At 42.5% G+C, this 26,949-nt stretch overlaps 1 protein-coding gene across 1 annotated transcript; it reads left to right on the plus strand.

The window, feature by feature from the left end:
- The first annotated feature begins 162 nt into the window (after window positions 1-162).
- On the plus strand, window positions 163-26,157 carry LOC147211238 (oxysterol-binding protein-related protein 2-like). The gene is made up of 14 exons (XM_086124215.1): window positions 163-272; window positions 496-635; window positions 4,461-4,575; window positions 8,158-8,233; window positions 8,715-8,849; window positions 10,116-10,213; window positions 10,306-10,488; window positions 12,106-12,213; window positions 12,302-12,391; window positions 12,474-12,597; window positions 22,441-22,545; window positions 22,616-22,739; window positions 22,812-22,902; window positions 24,819-26,157. The coding sequence occupies exons 2-14, from the start codon at window positions 599-601 to the stop codon at window positions 24,919-24,921; spliced, it is 1,389 nt and encodes a 462-aa protein (XP_085980341.1). The 5' UTR covers window positions 163-272; window positions 496-598; the 3' UTR covers window positions 24,922-26,157.
- Window positions 26,158-26,949: the final 792 nt, after the last annotated feature.

Raw genomic sequence — 26,949 nt, forward strand, 5'->3', positions numbered from 1 at the left:
TTCCTTAACTGTCAACATAAATTATATTACCAAACAGTTTCCTGTATCTAGTGAATGTCATATTTACGTTTTGCTTTTTAAATTGAACAACTTAAGACAATAAATAATCGAAAAGCACCTTCAAAAGCGTCAACTTTCAGACTACGCTATAATTGGCTAATGCACACGTCAGTCATTGTGTCCTTGCCACCAACTTCCGGCCGTTCGAAGAAGTCGATCAAGTGAACTGTCCTCGATTGTTTTCCTTTGCGGCTCAGTCATTGGCTAGACAGGTATATTTCAGTAAACTTGATTCCCATTCATCACTCCGGGTTACCTTTTATTTGTTTGGTAATGCGCCGCAAACGTTAGCTAATGTCTCCTGCACACGTCTAAACTCACGAGTGCTATATTGCTAGCTATCCCGGACTTGCTATTTCAACATGTTTGTTGGCCGGTAGGCAGCTGTTCGTCGCCCCCCGCCGTCTGTAACAAAAGCGTTGCGTGTGTTTACAGTCGCTGTGTTTTGGCTCTCTGCGATGTTCGGAGGGAGTCCAGACTGGGGGGCTCGCTCGCTGGTTTCAACATGACTACTGAGTGACTGTCCTCTCGACTGACGATGAACAGCGAGGAGGAGTTCTACGATGCCGAGACAGGTGAGGCAAGCTACCCAACAGCTGTCGAGTCATCAAGTTTCTTCAGCACGATACGCTTCGTTTCTTCCGCACGTTTTAATGCTCACTAAATTGGGGTAACACATGTCATGCATACTTCCACCAAATAATTACAATTCAAAATAAGGCAATCAGAATATTCTTTAATGCAGGCAAATATGAACACAACAACGTTATTCAGTCGTTTGAGGAGTTTAAAATATGTAGTTATCGAAAAGATCTTTTTTTAATGTACAGTGATCCCTCGCTCTAACGCGGTTCACTTCCTGCTGCTTTGCTGTTTCACGGATTTTTTAGTGCAGTTTTTTCATGCTTTTAAACAGTCAATTGCGTTCTGCAACCTGATTGGCTCAGGCACTGACTGACGTGAACAGTCTCACACCTCGTCTCTATACAGCTTGTCAAATTTACCTTTGCAAATGTTTGGTCTTTGGTTTATTTGTATCAGTGGTGGATGCTGGTCTGTCAAGGAGGGGAAGCTCAATTTCGGCCTACATCATAAAATGTGTCCGTTTATTTATACGTGAATTCTACTCTGTTCCTTTTCAAAAAAATGAAAAAGAAAAGCATGCCTTCACCATAAGATCATTGGCTCATTTCGCTGTCAATCAAAAAGAGCTTCAGCCTCAGAGAGATCATCCAATCGTCATGAAGAAAAGCTGAGCTTCTGCACGCCCACTCTCCCGAGACTCCCAGAGACCCTGAGCGTCCAATGGGCGGGACAAAATCAGCATTTATCCACTGACTTGTCTCGTTTCAATGCATTGGGGCAACCTAATGTGAACTCTCTAGACGCCCAGCGTCCGCGCGATCGACGCTCAGTGTCCACACAGTTTAAAGCACAGTGAAGCTGCGGCAATGAATGAGAAGAGAGTCACGTCGTAACCAGTAATAAGAAGCTGATTCGGAACAAAAGTTGAGCGCATTGGAACGCATATTTAGTCAATGACATGTTCACACAATTGTACGTACACACATATATTTGATCACTTACTTTTTGACATTTTAGGGGAAGCTGAGCTTCCCTTGCAGTCTTAGAGCAATCGCCTCTGCATTGTATACATAGTCCAGTATTGTATAATATCTGTAAAAAAAATAAAGCTGACTATCAAGTACCAAGTACAATTTCATTGTCAAATGTGCTGTATGTGCTGTATGTGAAACATGTGAAACATACAGCACATTTGAAATGTCGTCCCTCTAACATTTTTTTGCTTTTTTTAAAAAATAAATCCTACTTCACGAATTTCACTTATCACTGGTTCTTTTTGGAACGCAACCCCCACAATCAACGAGGGATTACTGTACGTTAGTGATGGGTCCATGAGGCCTCATGAGGCGTGTCGACACAATGACACACTGTGTTGATACTGTACTGATACTGTGTCGCTGACCACTGCCACCTGCTGGACCTTCAAAATCCCTGCAGCCAACCCACTTGACAGACTGAACAAACTGATTTGATGATGACGTGTATACAATGCACTACCTCACTCTACCCACAATAGCCACAAGCGCCATTGTTTATGTTGTTGTTTATGCTGTTTATATTGTTTATATTGTCTATACTGTTCAGATTACATGTCTTTTTTATACAGGGTAGCTGCTATCCTTTCTTAGCTGTGTGTGTTTAATGCACAGCATGTTTGCATGCATGTATGCACTGAGGATTGAGAGGAAGAAATTTCATCTATGCTGCATGTCATACATAAAGCATATTTGACAATAAAGATGACATTGACCCTTGACAATATCATTCACATCCATGCATTCATATTGTATCATTCAATGTGTTTCAATAATGTGAATGAGGATGCTTGTGGGCTTTGTCTTCACAAATTTTGATTTAGAAAAATAAGATGCTCCAGTGTTTTAAATTTCAGTCTGTTGCGTTTAATGCATGCTATTTCCCCTGTTGTGGAGAACACACACACACAATGGAATAAGACATGTCAAAAATCCGAGAGGCACTTGGAGAGACAAGGAGATTTTAATAAATACCTTATTCTCCAAAAGGAGATCAAAATGGCTCTACACGGCGGACAATTTGTATTTGTCCGGAAGCTGCTCCATAATATGCATGTACTGTAGCAACGTCACTCGAGTGAAGCGCGTCTCAGCAGTCGATAGTCTGCTGTTCTCTGCTGTGAGCGCGTGAGCGCGAGCACGTACTCGCGGCGCCGACCCAACCCATGCCACATATTAAGCTTTGAACTACGACAACAGCTAAACTAGCCTAGCCGATGTAATGATGGTCAGCAGACAAGGTTTACGTTTTATGTGACTTTTAATAGCAACGTGGCAGAGTCATCAAACATGCGGTGTGCTCACTCGCAGTCACTTTCTGGAACTCCCCCTTATAGGCGGGACCTCTCAATCAACTGGAGTATGACGTACAGTACAAACGTTCATAAAGCACTTCTCATATAATAATAGCCTATTATATGACAGCCGACATGACGCTCGAAGTCAGACGGACACATTTTTTCTGATAATCAGTGTGTTTTCCGTATTGCCCAAACATATATTTTTATTCGAGCGAGGGTGAGGTCTGGCTTGTTTCGGCAATCGGCATCGTGTCGCCAGACGCACTTCCTTAGGATACACTGCGCGGGCTTTTGCTGCATCAACGCCCCCTGCACTGAGTCGACGCCCCCTGGACTAAGTGGCGCAGCTTGGACTGTGCCAAGCAGCCGATGCAGTCTAAACTGCACAGGTGCAGTTCACGTGTCAATTAGCAGCCTGGACTGTGTCAACGCAGCCGATGTGTCAATTAGCAGCCTTGACTGTGTCAATGCAGCCGATGTGTCAATTAGCAGCCCGGACTGTGTCAACGCAGCCGATGCAGTCTAAACTGCGCCGGTGCAGTTCACGTGTCAATCACGTGACGTAATGAAGCAGCACATGCACCGACACGTGGTTTGCTCTGTGAGCCCGGCGCATGCGTCAACGCATCGGTGTCGCTGGACCCATCACTACTGTACGTAAATAAATAAATAAATAAACAACGAAAATATCAGTGAATACTCAGCAACACTTTCAGGCATTGTAACCACTTGTACACACCACACAACATCTTTAAAATTGCGCTGTATTAAAATTTTTTTATAAATTGTGACATAAACTGACACTGGACCTTATGAGATTTAAATCACGTCCATTTTCAAATGTAAACGAAGTGATGCACAATATGAGAAGTTTCTACCGATAACCAATAATTTCCTCCTTTGTAGGGCTGATTCATCCATCCATCCATCCATCCATTTTCTGATCTGCTTTATCCTCACGAGGGTCGCGGGCGTGCTGGAGCCTATCCCAGTTGTTGTCGGGCAGTAGGCGGGATACACCCTGAACTGGTTGCCAAGCAATCACAGGGCACACACAGACAAACAACCATTCATGCTCTCAATCATACTTGGGGACAATACTGTATTGAGTATCCAGTAAACCGAGCATGCATGCTTTTGGAATGTGGGAGTTAAACCGGAGTACCTGGAGAAAACCACGCAGGCATGGGGAGAACATGCAAACTCCACACAGGAACGCCACCATGTCAATCTATCTATCTAGCTTGATATACAAACTGCAAATATATCTACACTCACATTTGAGATTTAATTTTGATTTAGCTCATCATGTAATCTTTATTTCTTGTTTTCTTCTCTGCAAATAAACTTGCCCCGTCTTGCTTTGCTTTGGTGTGATTGGCTTGCTGCCGTTACTTTGTATGCTGCAATGTAGTTCTGCAGAGGCTTGTGAGTGGATATTTGTTGATGTGCCCAAATAAAACGGGTTGTCTTGTCTCAGGGCTTGATTCAGATGATTCCTTGGAGGTCAGTTTCAAGGATGCCCTGGTGTTTGACAGCAGCAATCAAGTCACAGATGGCTGCGCTGCAGAGTACGCTACAGTGTGGCGGCGTCGGTGAGGAACCTCGCATGATATCCATCTATCTGGGCTGCAGTTATTGAATATTTCAGTATATCGAAAATTCTATCAAATGATTGGGTACTCTGCTAAAAATAAAATATTTTTGATTGGGGAAAGATACAGAAGACAAAAAAAAAGACCCACAGCCAACTATTTTTCATTTTTGGACAAACAGTTTTTTTTACTTGAATTCAAACTGTCCTTAGCAGCACACTATTGTCCTCCCGAGACACGGTAAGATTTTAGACAATTCTCCATGTTTTAGTCTATAGATTTAGTGACGTCACAACTATAGAAGAGATTTTGCCGTCAAAAACAGCACATTTGACCAAACCTGGTTTATTTAAAAAGTTACCAGTATGAACCACAACTGAGGCAAAGTCATTGTCACCTATTAAAACCGCCTTTGAAAAGCAATGCACCAACTCTCGTCAGCCTATTTGGGGCACTTGCTTCGCGGCTGTCTGTTGTTAAACGCTGCCAACATGCGTCATACAATACAATAAGGGCCGAATTCGAGTTCTTTTGGGTGTCCTTAAGTAGCGATTGAACTTAATTTCGGGACGGCGTCATCTTGTTAATATCAGTGGCTACTGTTTTAATGGCAACATAAATTGGCCTCAACTAAAGTCTGGAATGTGAGTGAGGAGACAGCCTCAGCCGTCACGCTGCGATGCGCTGCCGGGAAGAACTTCAAAATAAAAGGAACACGAGGAATTTATGTCCATATGTTATTTGGTAAGGTTTATTTTGAAGTTGGCTCTCACCACATTGGCCGCGTGTTATGGTCATGCATAGCATGGGCACTTGTTCCTGGAGTTAGCTTGACTTTTTCCTGACAATGTACACTAAATAAATAAACAGGTTCCTGTAGCAGAAAAGATGCCTTGAGCATTTTTTTGAACTGAGGTAGTCAAATTACTCAAGCATCCATCTATCCATCTTCAACACAGCTTTTTTTTTTTAAATGGCAAAAAAAAAATCTGCCGATTTTTGCAAAATGTTCTGTCTTGTAGAGTGAATCAAATACTAAAGTATTGTGAAACAGTCAAATTTGTCCCTGTAATGCTTATCTTTGTTATTGTAAGCATGATGGGACCAAAAAAACCCCACAGGTCTTGAAAGTGTGACCATAATGCTCGCAAATGCTCCGGTTTTTTCATTTTGTGCTCATAAAAATTTCATCCTGTCGCACAGCACCAGTGCATGGCACACACTGCACACAGAAGGTGGAACACGCGTCAGGTTAAATCCTCCCTTTATCAATTAAATGAATATCCAACTCTGGATGTTTACTTTTCCAAATTAACTGCCATCTAACTTTATCTAGTCCTGTTTGCTTCAAAAAGGACGGCATCCAATTCAGCTCCCTCCTATTCACTGAGGCTTCTACAACCTGTACCGCATTTTGGCAACGGAGATATTGCGCTTGTCTATCTTCACCGGTGCATGTGGAATTGTAAATGCTGTTGGTAATTCTATTGAAAAACACTATGTATATCGATGGTTGGGTCTCAAACTACTAACTTTTATTAATCATTAGCTTGCTTAAACATTTACACCTCTTGCGTTACGCTAGACGCGAGGTGCACTCAAACAGAAAAAAAAGTTCCTCGATGCGGTAAACGATAATAGTTACAAATCTCTGAACAATTTGGGCTTTCTATCAATCAATAAAAGATGATATACATCAAGAAGCCTGATGGGGGTGAGATTACTTTGCTATTTTACTTAATAACAATACATCTTTAGCTAACGCACAAGAGCTGCAGCTGTAACAAAGGATTCTCTTGAAAATTTACCAGCAAGTAACAATAATCCCACAGAACACAACATAAAATATCGACTGTAATACAATCGTAACAACTATTCCTACAAACGCCTTGTTGGTAGAAGTGGTGACAGATGAAAGATGAGAAAATGAGTCTCCATTTACAAGTGGAGCAGAGATGTCATGATCACAGTGTGCATGATGCCACATATGTCTACGACAAGCTAAATTTGAAGGTAAAGAAGAAGCTGTTGCGTCCGTTGACGAATACAGAGATCGGTTGAGTTCTCCTGTCCCGTTTGGATCCACTTCAGTTTCAAGCATCGACACTGTTCACTTCCAAATACACATCTACACTCTGCACCGACACTCCTCTGCTCATCCTCAGCCCCACCAGCCATCCATCCAGCCTCAGTAGCCCGACTTCGGGAACTACCTTTACATGGTGTCGGGCAAAACGGAGAATCCCCGATCACAGCTACGCAAAGAAATTTTTTTCCTTCTCCCTCTCAGCTCTACTTCAACCCAAAACATATCAGCTCCGAAATATATCAGCAACAACAACCGGCCGCACCAACGTAGACTGTCCAACAGTGTTGACATCTCTGCTGAATAAAACGGGGCTATAAAAAATATTGCCCACCACAGGTGCAAAAAACACAAGCCTCACAGCTGTCAAGGGACAACAGCCAAATCACGCAGATATTCCCGCCATCAAAAATCAGTGTTGGAACATGCATGCCGTCGAGAAGGCGCAACTATCAACCATAGAACCCTCTCCTTTGACGAATGTTACACCCAAGACGCTGAGAACAGTCCACAATGGGTCCATATGTAGGACAACAAACACCATATGACGTAAACAAATGGAAAAAAACCCCACATCAACAAAAAGAAGAGCTCTTGAAGACCCGCTGCCAGTTAGGGCACCATCTTGGGAAACACAATGCTTAAGTCACAATTAATTACAATCATTTATCATAATACCAAATCAAACCAATAGGCTTTCATTCTTAAGTCTAGTGGTTGGGATGTCAAATGTTCAATGAGATTTTATATTCCCAATATCTAAATGATAAACTCATATTTTGTGGCCTTTAAGACTTCAATATGGATAAAAATATCAGTACAGTAGTGTGTAAAAATGGGTCTGGGTGTGTATTCTATATCTATATACTGGTAAGTTATTGAAAATAAATTGCCTTTTTATGTTTTGTTGAGCTAATACAAAGAAAAGGAATTTGAAGTTGTTTAGCTGTCAGTTGTTGTTACAGTAAAATATTTTGCAAATATATTTTCGACACTGTCAATCTTTACATCATACAAAAAAAACGGTATGCCGATTGAGACAACTTTACATCAGCAAATATGGTCACGCTCTACTGCCCCAAATAGGTGCGACCAGTCTGAGTTGGTGCGAACAAGTGAAAAAGCTGATTGCACCGGTGCTACCAATGCATCAGTCAGTTTGTTTTGTATATGTAATATGATGAGGTGATCATACATTTCTATGGTTTATGTGGCCCATGACAAAAATAAGATTGAAACCCCTTATTTTGAATCTTCAGTGAACCTCACGTGCATTTTTTTTGAAATGTTGGAGTGATTGGAACCCTGAACATCAGAAGTGTGAGGTGCTAACAACTTGAACCGCTTCCTTCCATTCCTAATGTGTAACTGATGACTAAGCAGATGTGTTGCGGCCAACTGATGTTTGCGTATAGTAGAAATATTTCAGTCGTTGGGATTTCCAATCAAAACAAAACATCACATTATTTTATTTTATGTATTTTTTTTTTAACCAGGGAAACCCTGCCTGCTAAAATGGTCACCAGAAGCAATTTCAGTGTGACAAGCATCTTGAGGAAATGTATTGGCATGGTGAGTAATAGATGTCTACACAAAAAAATGAAACGATCAAAAGCAGTCATAACTTGAATTTTCAACAAGATGTATACCTCGAATAGAATGAAATACATATGCTTATAGTCACCCATCATGCTTTGACATGCAATTCATTCATTTTGCGAAATGCTGGCTTTTAACCCAGCATGCCCAACTGCATCGCTCATACATACTGTATTTGTCCCACAATGACAACAGTTCCTTGCACCTGTTCCTGATTTGTTTCCTCTTGATTTTGTTGTTGAAAATAAACTCTTGGTCTTCTTCTCTATTCAGTTAGCTATATTTGGGTTGGCTATCACATTTTTGGATCATCAGAAGGACCTAAATAGGAACACAAGTAACATTACACAGTATCGAACTGCTCTTTTTCTTTCGGTCCTTTACATTGTACACCGAATAAAAGGGGCAGTATTTCAAAACACTGTCAATGTTGTTTTATGTTGTGTTGCTATAGGAGCTGTCCAAAATAGCCATGCCGATTGTGTTTAATGAGCCACTCAGCTTCCTCCAGAGACTCTCGGAGTACATGGAACATACTCACCTTATCCACAGAGCATGCGCTTTGTCTGACTCCATAGAACGCATGCAGGTATGAACGAATGACTCTAGTGACTGTCAGTTTGTAAACAGTGTTCAGAAAAAAAAGTTAATATAGTGGTGTCTTCAGATACGAGTGACTTGACTTAGTTTTACGAGCTATGAGCCATCATTCATGAGGTTCTACTGTACTTTAAAAAAAAAAGGAATATAAACTGAAGACAATCTTTTTCACCTGACGTATTTAATTGTTAATGTTGTAATGTAAAAGCATAAGAAAAGTATGTGCATTGTTCATAAATGTAGCTATCAAATTCATTTTCATTTAATATTTTTTCCATATCATTTCGCTTTTATTTTTTGGTTTCCGGTAATAGCAAAAGCAACCCACTCAGTGTAATCTTTCAACAAAAAAACAAAAGAGCAAATTGGTAACAAAAGTCAATTTTGCCTGAAAGTAGGAAGAAGAAAGCTTAATCAATCCCACTCCCATCTATTATTCAAATTGCACACATTAGCTACTCTGCTACTATGATACACTGATAAGCAAGTCCCTGGAGAGCAATAACTATTAAATTACCCCCCCCCCCCAAAAAAAAATTGCTAAGGACTTAGCATGGTGGTGTTAACACTCGAAATTTCAACCAATATCAATAACCAATAATTTCCTGCTGTAAACACACACACACACACACACACACACACAAGTACATACACAAAATCGCTAAAGAATTAATTTAGTTAAAATGAACTTGGAGCAAACATACCCAAGATGGCGACTATATGAGCATCATCATCCAGCCAAGGCACACTCTCGCTAATATTTTTGTCTCCATATGTCGCTACCACATAGCATGAAAGTTTACCCATTCAGGATGTTTGCCACGAGGAATATTTACCATCATTTTACAACACCAAAGGTGCAATAACCGACAACCCATAGGCCACAATACAACATCAGGTTTTACTTAAGCCTTTTGAATAACTATTATGTCGTTAAAACAATGCGTCAGCAATGCGGCTGCCGATTGTATTAATACGTTTCCAAATAATTGAATGTCTGGCTTTGTAAAATGCTTTGGGAATTGTCTGTTGTAGATAAGTGCCTCTTAAGTCTTCTCTATTTACTATTTAGGGTCAATTTTAATACCCACTCCTACCCCGAAAATATGTCAGATGAAGTAATGTTTCAATTGGAAATTGTTCACTGATGTCGGCACAATTGGCAAATTGGGATTTTCGGAGCAAGTCCAGACAGCATCTTGAAGTAAACTGAACATTAACACCCCCCCCCCCCCCCCCCCCCCCATAACAACAGGTTGTTGCTGCCTTTGCGGTTTCAGCTGTAGCATCTCAATGGGAACGGACTGGAAAGCCATTTAATCCGTTATTGGGGGAGACGTTTGAACTCACAAGGTACAAAAGAATGCTTGAGAAGGCTTGTGCTTCCACCTCCCAAAAAGTCTGATTCATTTGGTCTCTTAAATATTTTTTTTTCTTTTTTGAAGAGAAGAAGATGGCTACAGATTGATCTCGGAGCAGGTGAGCCATCACCCTCCCGTCAGTGCCTTCCATGCAGAGTCTTTGAAGCAAGAATTTGCATTCCATGGATCCGTCTACCCCAAACTCACATTCTGGGGCAAAAGTGTGGAGGCCGAACCTAGAGGCACCATGACGCTGGAGTTATTGAAGTGAGAACTTGTTGATATTCGATTGGAACGATATTACTGTTCTCAGTGATACTGATTATTGTGCTTTAACGGTATTCTTAATGATCCCCTGTTACCTAAGAAAAACAGTTCTGTGAGGTGAGATGCACATTTTCTATGGGCCGTCCTAAGCTGTATATGTTTGTCAAACTTGCTTGTGTTTTCCCTTGACATTTCAATTATTTCTTTTGCACCTGTGGCAATGTGCGTTGAGCAGCGAGATGTCAATGTACAGTAATCACTTTGTTTTTCTCCAGGCGTGACCACTCAAACCAAGAAGAAGCTAATTTTTGCAGTAGTGTAACGGTTGCATTGAGTGTAAATCCATTAGTCATGCCGAGAGTGCTAACCCAATGTTAAGTACTCCAGCTTGTGCTGTGTGAGTTCATATTAAGTAGAACCTCTGAAACTTCAAAGCTGTTGATATAGCGACCTGGGCCGATGACCTGGTGACAGCGTGGCTTTAAAGCCAGAGTTAGTGGGACTCTGACAGCGTAGGAGTTGTCAGCGTTACACCCACACATCAAAATAATGATATTAAATTTATAGGGTTATTTGGCACAATGGACATTTTTATATAATTCTACTTATCATATTGCACTGTAATTTGTGGGTTGGTTGACTGTAATGCCAGCATTATTCTCCCACGCCTCCAGAGTCTGGGGGCACCATGTTTGGGGAATATTTATCCAGGAAAATGTCAAAAACCCTTTTTGAATCATTCTCACATTTGTGTTTACTAGGTTTGAAATGAGTCCTCAGGTAAATTAAGTACCTCGATATTTAAGAAAAGAAAAAAAAAACTTTCTGACTCAGGTAATAAATCAAGCCAGCCTCAGCAACACTTCTTCATGGTATTCATGATGATAACATGCCGCCACTGCGATTGGCTGTCAACTGATTCAGGGTGTCCCCCGCCTACTGCCCGAAGACGGCTGGGATAGGCTCCAGCACCCCCCGCGACCCTAGTGAGGATTAAGCGGTTCGGAAAATGGATGGATGGATGAACATGCCGCCATTGAATTGAGAAGGCTAACATCAAAATAAACCTTACCAAATAATACATGAACACTGTGCTTTGGTACACTTTTATTTTGAAGTTCTTCCCGGTAGCACAAGGTTGCATTTCTTGACTCACCTTCCTGACTGGAGTTGAGTCCAGTATATTACCATCACAAACTATTGCCACCAACATCAATACAACGCCATCCTGAAGTCATGTTCTGTAGCTAATTAGGGACTTTAAAAAAGCAAATAAATTACCTTGACATGGTGAAGAAATTTTAATAAATGTCATTGGCTGAAGGCAAAACTTCTCCCTTTTTCTCTCAGACTGGTTAATCCAGAGGTCGCCAACTCCGGTCCTCGAGGGCCCATATGCTGCATGTTTTAGATGTTTCCCTCCTCCAACACACCTGATTCAAATGATCAAACCATCATCAAGCTCTGCACGAGCCTGATAACGATCCTGATCATTTGAAGCAGGCATGTTGGAGGATGGAAACATAAGGTATGCAGGATAGGGGGCCATCAAAATCGGTGACCCCTGGTTAATCAAACTAGCAAAGCATTCTTGAAGATGTTGTGAATTTCTTTCAGACATAAAGAAGCATACACATGGTCCAACCCAATGTGCTGCGTGCATAACGTCATTATAGGAAAGATTTGGATCGAGCAGTACGGAACAGTAGAGATTGTTAACCACAGGTACCATGACAGATATTTTCTTGTAAGCGTGGAAGCATTTTCAGCGATGTACTACAGTACTGACATTGTGCTGATGGTGATGATTTAGCACAGGTGAGAAGTGTGTGTTGAACTTCAAACCGGGTGGAATGTTTGGGAAAGAGCTGCACAAAGTGGAGGGTCACATACAAGACAGCAGGTAAGAGCAGTCCAACTTGTTCATGTTCAGTGTGCCAGAAATCTTGAACTGCATCCGGTTTGCATCTGTGCTACTGAACCAGGAAGAAGAAATGCCGCATGATTTATGGCAAATGGACTGAGTGCATGTACAGCGTGGAGCCCAAGGTTTATGAAGCACATAAGAAGTCTAAGAAGGCAGGAGCAGACTCAAAGAAGCTGAAGGAGGTGAGTGTATTTGGAACCGCATTGGCTATATGGAGCTAAAAACACCTATGGTCCCACTGCACCGTGGTGACGAGTTTTTATTCGGTGTCGCAACACAGATGTCACGGTCACCTAAAATGCTAATTCTTGTAACATTTCTGTTGAGGAGAGTCAGCTTTTCGTTTGCTTCTTGCTCTCCTTGGACACAAGTCCTTTTATACCTCTGTAAGGTGGAATAAAGACCAAACACCACGTCGTACTTTTTCAGTTTATCACAGCACAGCACAAATCGATTTGGGCTTCCGAGAGTTTCAGATTTCTTTCGGAAGCCCCAAAGAAACACATTCATGAGATTATATAGAGACAATATGATAATGAGAGGCGGGGAGGTACACCTCTCATGCAAATCCCTGAAACAAAGAAAGTAACATGTCATCTAACCCGGCGTGGCTGGAAGAAGTTGGGAGCGGTGGGGTTCGAGGGCACTAAAGGTGATTGTAAACACAGCGAGCAGAAAATACCTTTAACAGCATTCTACATTGTTTCTCTCAAGTGCCTGAACAAACACAACTAGCAGAGAGGAACAACACCATAACCATTAAACCTACCTAAGCAAAAAACTAGAGACAAAGAAGGTCAAGCAAAGTTCGACCTTGAAATGATGACGAAGTATAGACCACTGCTGTTGGTCACAGATCTTGAGATTAGGGTTCCTCTTTGAGGGCACTTGACAGCCTTCAGGGATTTATATGAGGTGGTGGAGGCAGGAAAACCCTCGGGGGGCTGTTAATTAACCAAGTGAAAATAGGACCTAAACTTCACACTACATTCTTTGTTTTAAGTACTTCAGCAGATGTTCAGGACAGAGACTAGTGTCAATAGTTCTCATAGCAAGATGAAATTCCTTAACAATGTTCTACTACTACTTCTAGCGGAATATTTCCTTAACAAATCCCTCTCTTGATCACAATCAATATTGTGATCACAAAACTTCAGTGCCAAAATCCGTCGTCAAAGCGGAACAACAAATTCCCCCTTGTGCAAGCATTATCAAACAAACTACAGCCGGAAATAACAGTCTCAGTGAAGCCTGACACCAGTGCCCACATTAGTAGAGAAATAGAGACCAAAATAACCAGTATAATCAGAAAGATATGTTATTAGTTCTGGGCCCCCTGAGAACTTTGTCTTGGTTTCACGTCCAGTTGTCCTTCCGAATGTCACTTTGAAGTTGGAGATGCTTCTTGGGGCTGACGCATTCCTTCCCGGTAGACAGCATGATGGGTCCTTTGTGTCACTCTGCGTGGTCCCATTCATCTCGGCTGATGCCACTTCCGCTTGAGGACCCTTAGATACACCTGCTCCGGATACGTCTGTGGTTTCACGCCTGGATCGTTCGGGTGCCCACACCCGAGTGCAGTCTGCTTCTGGAAATGAGAGACGAGAACACTCAATGAGTCCATGTATGCTTTATGGGGAACCATCTGTCGAAGAGTGCCCTGGTCCATCGATCGCCACGGACCAGGGAACTCCTGGCCATGCTCCAGCTCAAAAGGTGTGAAACCTGTGGCAGAATTAATGGTGGACCTCACAGCAAGTAACGCGATCGGCAGCGCATCGACCCAATTCAGTTTTGCCGATGCCATTATCTTGGAAAGTTTTAGTTTGAGTGTTTGGTTCATTCGTTCAACCAGTCCTTGCGATTGTGGATGATAAACCATGCCAAATTTATGCTTAAGCCCCAACAACTGCTCGACTTGTTGGAGATGTTTATTCTTGAAATGAGTACCATTATCCGATCGAACCACACGCGGAAACCCATGCGTTGGAACGTAGTGGTTTACCAAAATCTTGATTACAGCCATCGCATCTTCTTTGCCACATGCGTAAGCCTCGGGCCATCGAGTGTAAGCGTCCACCATCACTAGAAGGTATCGTTTGCCTCTAATCCTATCTATCATGTCAGTGAAATCGATAACGACTTCCTCACCTGGACCCCGGGGTAGCGGATACACCCCAGGTACCGTCCTGAGACTTTTCCTTACATTATGTCGATTACAGACCTCACACCCCAAAACTACCTCATTTACCATATCCAGAAGGCGAGGATGATACCAGGATCTTAATTTATCTGCCACATTCCTTTTTGCCAAATGAGCTGGACCGTGTGCCTCGTGAATTAGAGTCTTCAATTTATCTGCTGACGGAACTGGGCGTCCGTCTGTTTTGTGCCGATACAAACCAGTCTCATCCCTGGCCACCCTGTTTGTGCATAGCCAGTAGTTCTTCTCCTCAGGGGATGCCCTCTCTTGATCTGCAAGAAGGTGGTTAATGTCCAGATCATACATCTTCCCCATTGTTGGTTCTACGACCATCACTGGCTGGCTCACCTTGTAGCCCGCTGTCTCTTTCGCTACCTTATCTGCCCTGTCATTTCCCACTTCTACATAGGAAGTCCCTCCAGTATGTGCCCTGCATTTAACAATGGCTACTTCTTTTGGTTTTAACAGAGCCTCTCCGAGTCTTTGGATTTCCACACTGTTTAATTGATGTTCCGGCTGCTGTTCTGTACCCATTCCTTCGCCAGAGGGGCATCTCTGTAAAAATCGCCCCGACTACATATGCTGAATCCGTGTAGATGTTAACCCTTAACCCTTGCGCCCTCTCTAGTGCCCTTATAACTGCTACCAGCTCGGCTCTCTGGGCCGACTGTTTCCCTTCTATTCTGTCAGTTTCTTGTATCTTAAATTGTCTTGTTTGTTGGCCATCATCGATTATTACCGAATAGGCCGAGATCAGCCCTTCTGTTGGATGTCTAAAGCAACAGCCATCTGTGAACACGCTATAATCTGGTTCCGATATTGGTGCGGCATACAAACCTTCTCTGAGCTTTTCTTCATTCAGGGAAAGGTCGGCACAACAATGGGGTGCGCCTTCAACCATTCCATCTGCCGCATTGATTCCTTCTGATTTGTATGTCAGATTGGGTCTGTGTAAAATTCTGTCCAATTTGTCACTTCGTTTTGCTGACATCGTAAAATCTTTAGAACAGACAAATGCCGCCACTGCGTGAGAAGTAAGGACCGTAAGGGGATTGTTCAACACAATGTGATCCACTTTTTGCAAAAATTTGCCTAATGCTGCCGCATATCTGAAGCATGCTGTATGTTTTTGTTCAATTGGGTCCGATTGCATGCGGACGTATGTCAAAATTCATCAAAATTAGTCTTTTACTTCCCTGTTGTTCATGTTCCTGTCATCCACATTTCCCTCTCTTTTCTGAAAAAGAACTACAGAAACAAAGCCTTCTTTTTCGGAAATATCCAAGTAAATCAGCTAAATCAGGCCGCACAAGAGAAACCGGCATCGCTGTACCTTCTGATGTGTTCAATCTCCCCTAAAATTTAAAGGCAGAGCGAATTGTAATTTTTTCCATGCGATAGTTTGAAACTGCAAAAAGCCAAACGTCAAAGGAACCACCTTGCGGCATCCAAACAGCAAATCTTAGATGATGCATCGAGAAGAACATTACCATACCGAACAAGTACAACGCCATCCGTAGGTCGAAAAGCGTAGAGTAGCTGCTTAAGCACTTGAATAAAAATTCCAGAAGACAAAAGTGAATACGTGGGGCAAACGAGTGTAGCGTAATTTAACTCCAAGGTGAGAGAATGAGAAAAGTCCCTATACGATCCTGAAAGTGGTATATCGAACAACCTTATCTAAATCGATTACAGAAGAATGTGTACAAACGAGAATTATTGTATATTTGAGTAGACGGCAAAAACAGTACGTGCAGCGCGGCCATAGATACCAGTCAATGAGATGAGATCCTCTGACAGGTCCACTCTGGCTGCCACACCCTTCAGGACCTACAATAATTGAGGAGGAGGGAACATTAAATAAATTGCCTTGTGTTTCATCCAACCAGGCCATGCGATATATTTCATTCTCTAGTTTGTCAAAAGCATTGTGCAGTGGGAAGGACCGATCAGTGGATGGTAAGGTCATATGGAGGAAGTCTAAGGAGACCAAAGCCGATACTGTTGGAAGACAGAGTTCAGTGGTGGGTCATCGGCTGACTTTAGCAACAGTCAGCCTTGTATCAGCAGGCATTGGGAGCAAGTGTGGTCCAGCATGTTCAAGTTCATGACAGTCTTTCAGTGAGGCCAGCAGCGATCCCTATTGTTGGGGATTCGGTTACCCATGGAGCAGATGGGTATTGTCCATGTGGGGGTGCCGTATCCTGTCATTGTTGTTGGTTTTGTGGAGGAGGAGTCGGGGCTTGTTGATCATAGCCTGATTGATGAACAGGTGGGTGCCGGCGGTGCGGGCATTTCCTTGTCCAATGATTCACATCACCACAAATGAAACAGCCAGCTTGGCTCCCGTGACTTCCTCGTCCACGCCCACCTTCCCGTCTCGGACCTCCCCCCAGCCATGCGTCTCGGCCCTGCCTTGTGGGCAGGTCGTAATGTTGAGGTGGGGCTTGGAGCTGCGGTGGGGGTGTGATCAGCCGTGGTGGAGCCTGCTGAGAGACACTGATTGACATTTGATTAGATCTCCCAAGTTTCTCTTTTTTGCATGCATTACTGGTGGCTCTCTTAGCCTCTTCTACTCGTGGGTTCAAAGAGTTGTTCTGTAGCTTGGATGTTTTCTCAGTCTCTTCCTCGGCTCTCATTCGAGATTGTTGCACATAATATAGGAAATGAGTTTGCCAGTTCACGTCATCTGAAGTGGGGAGAGTGGGAGAGTTAGTCATCATTTTCTGCACATCAGACGGACAACCCCCCAGCACTGCTTGCCTGAACAAAGCTTGATTCAATGGATGACTATTGGGGTCCTTCCCAGTTGCAGTCACCCAAGCATCTATACAATTAACCAAATAAGTCATTGGGTGTACCTCAGATAACAATTCAAACGCCAATTGTTGTAGAGGACCCAATGTTGTTGGATAAAGGGAACTCAGCGCGTCAGATTTTCTATTATTCAACCTAGTCAATTTGCAAGAGGCTATTCCCTCTAAAAGGTCCATAATCTCTTTGGGTAAATACTTACTCTTAAGCCAGTCTATTGCCCATAACTGTATGTCATAGTCAATTTTAGGCAAATCCAGCAACATTTGCCTCATCAATTCAGTCTCCCTGGTTATAAAAGTGGTTGCATCCCAAACACTCATGCTCTCATTATCCTGTTTAATTTGCATACATTTTTCTAATTTTACCAATTGTTTATGAACCACCCTGGGCAGATCAGGGGGAAGCTTGGCACACAATGGATTCGGGTGGGGGCCAGTAAAATGGCTAGTATGTGTTATCCCCCTTTCCTCGCCTATGTTCATATGGCCGCTCGGCACTTGTAGTGGGGTCATAAATTTAGCGCTCCTCACCCCATGCGGTGGAGGAGGCATCATCGCTGCCTTGTTTATCATAACTTTGTCGGAGTTACTTTGTTTGTTCATTTTTTTCTTTTTCCGATGTCGAAGGCAGTGGTCAAACCGCCCATGAAATGCAATATATATAAAAACCTCTACTTGTCAACTTGACTCTCTCTTTTCCCCTCACATATCAACCACATCACTCGTTCTGCACATTATCATCATAGAAACATCCGCCGGCTCCGCTCTTCTCTCACTCCTCACATTCAAAGCCATCCATAACCTAGCCCCTCCATACCTATCTGACCTCAAAACACATCTGTTTGGACAAGCCTATTCACTCGGACCATAAAGCCATTATTCTTTTTGTTGTATTTTTCCTTATTTTATTTGATGTTGTTTTCACATCGTATTCGTGATTTTAACTGCTTGTTGTAAGGTGTCCTTGAGTTCCTCGAAAGGCGTCCACAAATAAAATGTATTATTAGTAATATTATTATTATTATTAGTATAGCTCGAATTGAATTTCACTTAGCTTTTTCTTTTTATATTTCAAACTATTGTCTTATTCTTACAATTTATTCTTAAAACCTTGTTTTCTCGCTTTACTTACCCCTCTGTGCAGTGCATTCGCCCTTTTCTCTCTCTGCGCAATGCATTCACCTTCCTTTCTTTCCTACTTACCACCAGACGGTATTTCAACCGTTTTCTTGCCATCAGGCCTTCCGTCCATCTTACAGTTCACCATGTTTTTATCATACTCACCGTCCAATATACTCCCTTATGGACCGTGTGACGTCACGTAATTCTCCAATTGTAACAATGGAGCTGTCCCTAACTTGCCCTAAAAATACAGCTGTTTACTCAGGCCCCGATCTCCAGTCGGCAGTCCTGCATTTTGACAGCATCCAGAATAATAAAAATTACCTGGACCTGCTCCAGCAATTAACCACTAATTTTTTAATTGCCTACTAACTCAGTTTGGTCTTTGCTCGTCAGCTACTAGCCAAACCTATGTCTCAACGGTTCTACCTAATTTAAACCGCCTACGTGGTGACTCAATAACTGTGCCAATTCAGTTATCTACTACTCAGTGGCAAAGTTTGGACGGTATATTGTTTTGAATATACCTCACACCTATCCTTTAATTCCTTTTTCCTGTACAGTACTTCATTTTTCCATAGTCACATATCTCTTAAAACTCATTATCAATTCACATATCTCTTAAAACTCATTATCAATTTGTTATTTGCCACCTACAAGATCCAATCACTATACTTGGTTCAACACATTCAGGATCAGAGCAGTTTGATTTGATCGGTCCTGATTGGACATAAGCCGAATCTTGACACTTCGCCCGTAATAACAGGAACAGGTGTGTCTTACCTTATTTAGCGGGGGCCCTGGTTACTGCCTGATCTTGGAGGTCTTGGAACCGGTGTCTGTCTTTTTCCAGAGGGACCCTGTTCGTGACGCCATTTGTTGAGGAGAGTCAGCTTTTCGTTTGCTTCTTGCTCTCCTTGGACACAAGTCCTTTTATACCTCTGTAAGGTGGAATAAAGACCAAACACCACGTCGTACTTTTTCAGTTTATCACAGCACAGCACAAATCGATTTGGGCTTCCGAGAGTTTCAGATTTCTTTCGGAAGCCCCAAAGAAACACATTCATGAGATTATATAGAGACAATATGATAATGAGAGGCGGGGAGGTACGCCTCTCATGCAAATCCCTGAAACAAAGAAAGTAACATGTCATCTAACCCGGCGTGGCTGGAAGAAGTTGGGAGCGGTGGGGTTCGAGGGCACTAAAGGTGATTGTAAACACAGCGAGCAGAAAATACCTTTAACAGCATTCTACATTGTTTCTCTCAAGTGCCTGAACAAACACAACTAGCAGAGAGGAACAACACCATAACCATTAAACCTACCTAAGCAAAAAACTAGAGACAAAGAAGGTCAAGCAAAGTTCGACCTTGAAATGATGACGAAGTATAGACCACTGCTGTTGGTCACAGATCTTGAGATTAGGGTTCCTCTTTGAGGGCACTTGACAGCCTTCAGGGATTTATATGAGGTGGTGGAGGCAGGAAAACCCTCGGGGGGCTGTTAATTAACCAAGTGAAAATAGGACCTAAACTTCACACTACATTCTTTGTTTTAAGTACTTCAGCAGATGTTCAGGACAGAGACTAGTGTCAATAGTTCTCATAGCAAGATGAAATTCCTTAACAATGTTCTACTACTACTTCTAGCGGAATATTTCCTTAACAATTTCCCACCCAAATGATGCTTTGGTTCAAACCAAGATGCTTACACCTCTCTATAGGAATTTGCAATTCGCAACAGCAGTTTGCATTTGGCTAGCTACTAGGTAGATAATATGAAAATGCAACTTTCCATCGAATAGTCCACTATTGTGGCTGCTTTAGAGTGCCTCGTTGGGCGAATGTATGCGCAGGTCATGGAGGGTGGGCGGAAGAGTGAGGGCGATGGGGAGTCTGACGCGATAACCAGTGTTTGGAAACGGACTTCCGGCTGGTGTGTCTCCTTTAGAGTGCCTCTGTGTTGCAGCAGTTGTAAGCCATAGATGACAATTATTATTTATCATATTGCACAAACATTTATACACAAGGTCACAAAAAAAAATCTGATGTGCTTGGAAAAAATAGGAAAGACATTTTTGAAATCAATGTCTAAAATACATGAGGGACACGCCAAACCATCTCTGATCAAAATTAGCTGTTGACCAGCGTTACGATCACTCTTCTCAGGAATCGATAGAAAAGCTATTACAGCAATAAACTGCTTCCTATAATTGCTTATCCACTTTTTGCATGTAGTCACTGGTATTTTTGCCCATTTGTCTTTAGTGATGAGCGTCACCTCTTTCAGGTTGAAGGATCTCCTTGCTATCACCCTGGTTGAGTTCACTCCACAAATTTGTGTTTGAATTAGAATCAGTCCCTGGGCTGGGCCACTGCAAAGCGTTTGTTTTGTCTGCTGACCAAGTTTCTCTGCAGACTACCCAATGTTGTTGAATCTTGATGGACTTCTTGTTTTCATGGTGCCATTTACTGTGACTGGGTTACCTGGTCCATGGCTGAAAAAATACTTCCAAAGCATTCCCAGCAGGATGGTGTTCCTAGTGTTGAAGGCTTCCCCTTTTTTTACACCAAATGAAGGATTTCGTTTTATGAGTAAAAATTCTAATTTTTAATGCGCAAATTCAGTTAATGTGACAAATATCCATGCACTTGAGAATGAGCATTGACATATTGGTCACGCCGACCTTTAAAGCTGACTAGCTTAGCGCTTAGCGCTGAGCACCGTTGCTTGCGCTCGAGCAGTGATTCAGTTGTTATCTGATTGGTTGCCCTGATTGTCAATCAAGTAACGGGCTCGATGATAGGCTGACGTAGTTAGTTCTGTGAATTTAACGCCGTTGTTTGAATGGAAGCGCCACCGCCGAGGCGTTTTCGATGCTTGTCATGAGAAAGCCCCGGAGCCGCATTGAACCAGCCAAAGAGCCGCATGCGGCTCGCGAGCCGCGGGTTGGCCACCTCTGCCCTAGGGTTCAATCGAACCCAAGTTAAGAACCACTACTCTAAATTGTCCCGAGGTGTGAGTGTGAGCGTGGATGGTTGTTCGTCTCTGTGTGCCTTGCGATTGGCTGGCAACTGGTTCAGGGTGTCCCCCACCTATAGCCCGAAGACGGCTAGGATAGGCTCCAGCAACACCCCGCGACCCTTGTGAGGATAAAGCGGTTCGGAAAATGGATGGATGAATGGATGTACAAGCCATCGGGTCAGGGAGAATTGAAAATTGCTGACTTTTAAATTTAGGAAAGTGTAGTGTAAATTTAGCAATGTATCAAAAACAAGGCCCCTAGTCAGTACGTCTCAATTTCCGATTTATTTGGTACATGACAAAATCAATCGTCAGGCGCGTGATAGGAGTCTCAAGCTATAAGTTGTTTGATTTTTCTAGGCCCATCCGGTCTGGCCGTATCACTCAGTGTGTGGTGGACCGCAGCGTCGGACTTGGGAAGACAAAGGCTTTTGCTTTGCTGCCCAAAAATAACATTGCAAAGATTGTTTCTTCTATGACATGTGTTTTTAGTCTTCTATTATGGATTTTGTGGATTCTTTTTTCTTTTCTTTTACAATAACATGCAGTGGCATGAGTAGCAGGTAAGGGAAAACATTGTATTTGGCATCTTTAGTGTGCTGCTGCATCCGTTATGACCAAAGTGTAGTGAATGAGTAGCTCATTGCCAGCACTGATCCATAATGCTTTGCAATGATATGCATTGTTGCTTGAGAGATCTATATAATTTGTGGCAAGTGTAGGTGTGTGCCGCTGCTGTTTGCATCAAGTTCTGTCCTTCCATATATGATAGTGTTAGTGATTCGGTGTGTGTGTGTGTGTGTGTGTGTGTGTGTGTGTGTGTGTGTGTGTGTGTGTGTGTGTGTGTGTGTGTGTGTAGGAACATAGTTGTGATGGTGAGAATACAGTTCAAGAGACTGTGACTGTGATACCAGGAAGTGCCTTACTCTGGAGGATATTACCACGGCCTCATCACTCGGCACAGGTTGGTGTTACGCACATGCCCACGCCATGTAGTTCTCGTGGCTCATGCTAATCCTTGTCATCTCGTTCAGATGTACAACTTTACCAGCTTTGCCGTGACCTTAAATGAGCTGGAGCCTGGCATGGAGCGACTACTGGCGCCAACTGACTGCCGGCAGAGGCCTGATATCCGAGCAATGGAGAGTGGAGACTTAGGTAGCATCCGTCTGCAACATCTAGCCAGCTGCGGCTTTTCTTCTGTAGTCCTGACTTTGTGTACTTACACAGACACGGCAAGTGCAGAGAAAGAGCGTCTTGAGGAGAAACAGAGGGCCGCGCGTCGAAAGCGATCCAAGGATGAGAAGAAGTTGTCAACCAGGTATCGAACTGTGTGCACTGTGTGCCCTGTGTTGCGTGGATGTCCCTGAATTTCTTAATTTCAATGAAGAGAAAACAGTATTGTGGTGTTTTGTTCCATTGGCACTTGCGCATCCCATCCTGTTGACCGGGGCCTCGTACTATCTCATCTTAAGCCAGCAGTCTCTAACTTGGGTTTTAAATTGGACAGTGATTTTAAATTGGACCAGCAAAGTGGTGCTGTTGTTGAAACCAGCTTCTTTCGTCTTAGGCAGCTGGCTACTGTATGGTAAAGCCCTTCCTTTCTCAGCAGCACTTCGATCCAATTCATGCCTTCATTAAATCTAGGCTAGATGACTGTAATGCACCTTATTTTGGAGTCGGACAGTTTTCCCCCAAGCATCATCTGTTGGTTCAAAATGCTGCTGCTCGCCTCCTAACTGGAGCTCATGAGGATGAGCACATAATCCCAATTCGGTCTTCCCTTAACTGGCTACCAGCACATCTTGGAGTTCATTTTAAGATACTTCTAATTGTTTTCAAACCTTTTAATGGCCTTGGCTTACTTATCTGAGCTCCTCGACCCCAACGCACGTGACCGGTGCCTGAGGTCTGTGGACCAGACGCTACTGTGGAGGTACCGAGGACCAAGCAGAGACTCGGAGGGGATCAAGCTTTTGTTGCTGCCGGTCCTTCCCTCTGGAATGACCTTTCATTCAACTTTAGGAAAGCCTCCTCCATGTCCATTTTTAAAATTAGTTTAAAGACAAATCTTTATTCTTTGGCTATCGCCCAACATGAGACTGACACTCTTCTATTGTTTTTTCATGTCTGCTGTATATGTGTTCGTATCATTCATTTGGGTTTTTATTTACTCTTTGCATTTTTTTTTGTTGTATTCTTATGTGATTTGTAAAGTGCTTTGTTACAGCTGTAGCTGTTATAATATGCACTGTATGAATAAAGGTGCATTGTATATTGCATCGGAGTAATAATAATAATAATATTTGGCTTTACGCCATTTGGATTTTTGGGGCCGATCAGTAAGTTTGTACAAACTGATAATTGATCACTGATTCGATCAGGAGATGCTTCCCAGATTTTGCACTGTATTTATCAAGGGTGCCTCCATCGTCCTCAGGTCTTTACCTGTATATAAATTTGACAAAATAGCAGTAAATCGTTCGGCCAGTCCATCTCATATTCAAAACTTTCTAATGTCATTCTCTGATGGAATATTTTTTAAGTGGAGGTGCCTTGCAGTTGTCGTCACCATATGTCCTCCAGCCACACGACGGCGCCCACTAACGCTCCATTCTGTGGTTCCCTCCACCTCTATGGCCACATACACAATGAATGGGTTTGATGACTGCTAAGTTTAGTGTGAAAGGGGCTTTAAGAGCCGCATTTGGCTTATGAGCCGCGGGTTGGCCAGACTTGATAATAGGCTGTGTCCAAATTCACAGGCTGTGTCCTCCAAAGGCCGCATTTTCGGCAGCATGACGTCAGTTTGGCGTGACTCTACCGCACGTGTTTCCCAAATTCATATGAAGCCTGTCCAAATTCGCCACGGTTTATGCGGTCCAAGAATGCGACATAAGAAGGCACCTTTCAAAGCGATGAAGGACCCAGCCTGCTAATTGTCTTTCTAGAATTTGGAAACCAGGTGCGGTCGAGGTGTGCTGGAACTCAAGTCATGTGGATGAAAATGCAGCCTCCGGAGCCCATTAAATTGGACACAGCCATATAACGTCACGCTTCGGTAGCACAGGATGGCTTGAGCTGAGGTTTTCTACGCAGAACAACCTGATTAAAAACATGAAGTTTAATTTTACTGTTTTTGATGAATGCCAAATAGCTATGGAGTTGATGAAGCTCGGCGAGGCTGACACACTGACACGAAAATAATTCTCAAACATTTTGCTCACGCCCCTTCAGGTGGTTCCAGCTGGGAGTCAACCCTCACACTGGTGCGGAGGATTGGCTCTACGAGGGCGAATACTTTGACAGGAACTTCGCCGACTGTCCAAACATTTACTGACAGTAGAAGATGTTCTCACTTCATTTCACTCGGCATTTTAAGATAAGTGTGCCGTATTGGACACATCTGTGGTAGCATTTGAACTGATCATGTCCATGCCACCCACGGAAAAGGTTCTCCTAAGTTTACTCTTGTAGTTGTTGATCATAATTCCCGCTATACTCACCTTTGATGTGCTCTCCTAATCATAGCCCACGTGATGTCAATGTTACGCAGCTGTAAAATGATTTGAATCACAGGACATACAGTCTGGCCTCCCTTTAAGTTCACACGCGAACCTTCAATGTTACATGTCAACGCACAACCTATTTCTATCAAGTTGCATTCAAATGTCAGGGGTTATTTAAACACATGCTACTTTACTTTAATGCGTTATCGAATACAAAAGCCGACTACCCGCTCTGAAGACATCATGAGTGTTTTCTCGCAATAGCAAGATGGTTTTCCCCACATTTACGTCCACAGTAAAATGCTATTGTAGGTTGCCACATTCTGATGTAGCTGCTAATGTGTCGATTTTTTTGGCGCATGCATGGCACTCAAAGCTGATCTTTTACAAATGTCAAAGCCATCAACTATCTTGTGAAATACTGATGTACTCAGATCGAACTTCAAAACAAAGGGATTCGAAGCATATTGTGTTTTATCCGAAAGCGGTGACTGTATATTTCAGACGTTTTATATTCACACACGAGCCGTTAATTCTGACGTGAGTGTAAAGACTTCTATCATGTTCTTCCCACAACCAAAGTCCAATGTCAGAATAGGGCTCGAACCTATGCAAGCTGATGCACACAGTTAACCCCTCTGAAATGTGAAAAATTTAATTCCCGTAGGGCTAGATTGAAAAACATTGATGAATCGAATTTCATCTATTTGCTTTTTCATAGTCCAATATCAATTCTTAAAAGCCATAAATCGATCCTTTTATTGCGTCTTTTTCCTCATGAATTCACATGACTTCTCATGTCATGCAAGATCTTGTCACGAAATATCATAGCAGAAGCACTCAAACCAGTGCCAACAAGCTAGAAGGCAGATGTATGGACGTTTTGGGTTTTTTTAGAAATGTGAAAACAGCAATGAACTTATACTTTGTGAAACGGTCACAAGAAGGTGAATTTCATGACGGTGTTCAACACGTTATTTCCACAGACTGCCCTTGGTGTTGGAATTGATTGAAATTATTTGTTTTGATCAGGTCATGTTCAATAAAGCACACGTGATTAATATAAATGCACTGCGTTCTATTCTTAATGTAACTTCTGAAAATGTCATCCATATGAAAGTAAAAATGGTGCCGCGTGAAATCCTTCCTTAACTGAATCGAAAATCAAAGTGAGTCGAATTGGGCCTTTGTGTATTTAATCAATTTTGGAGATATGAATCATGAATGCGATACAGCATGCTTATTTATATTGTTTCTGAGCAATAACATTGACTAAAACGGCAAAGTCGGAGGCTCACTGCCCTTTGCACAAACTGTATTGTTTGATGAGCAATGCTTTCTTGAGTTACACGCACTTTCAACCCTGCAGACACTAGAGGTGCAGGATTCATTATGCTTCCTGTTTGTGATGTTGGTCGAATTGAGAGTTTGTTGTCTGTTCAGTGATCATCCCTCTTGACATGACACTCATCCACACACAAACCAGGTATATTTAGGATTAAAATTTTTAATTTAGGATTAATTTTAATTTAAAATATGGACCATGAAAATGAACTGGTCCTGCCGTGTGTTGATTACTCTGTATTCTCATAGCAAATAAGATGAAAGTGAGAAACATTAATGAACCACTAAAACACAACAAAGCAACACTTAACGTTTTCGGGTACATATAAAACGTACCTTCTCATATTTTAATTGAAAAAGCATACAAACGTACGCGTGCGATTTTCTTCATTCTAAGTGATGTATTACTGTATTGTATTTGTGAAATACGTTACAATGAAACATTCACGGTTTTTGAATAGTGTAGTGATTGCGTTGATCGGAAATCAAAGCACACTTTTTGCACGGTGGAAGTT

Source organism: Hippocampus guttulatus, chromosome 1 (assembly GCF_054856545.1).
Source record: "Hippocampus guttulatus isolate MCC_2025c chromosome 1, RoL_Hgut_1.0, whole genome shotgun sequence".
NCBI lineage: Eukaryota > Metazoa > Chordata > Actinopteri > Syngnathiformes > Syngnathidae > Hippocampus > Hippocampus guttulatus.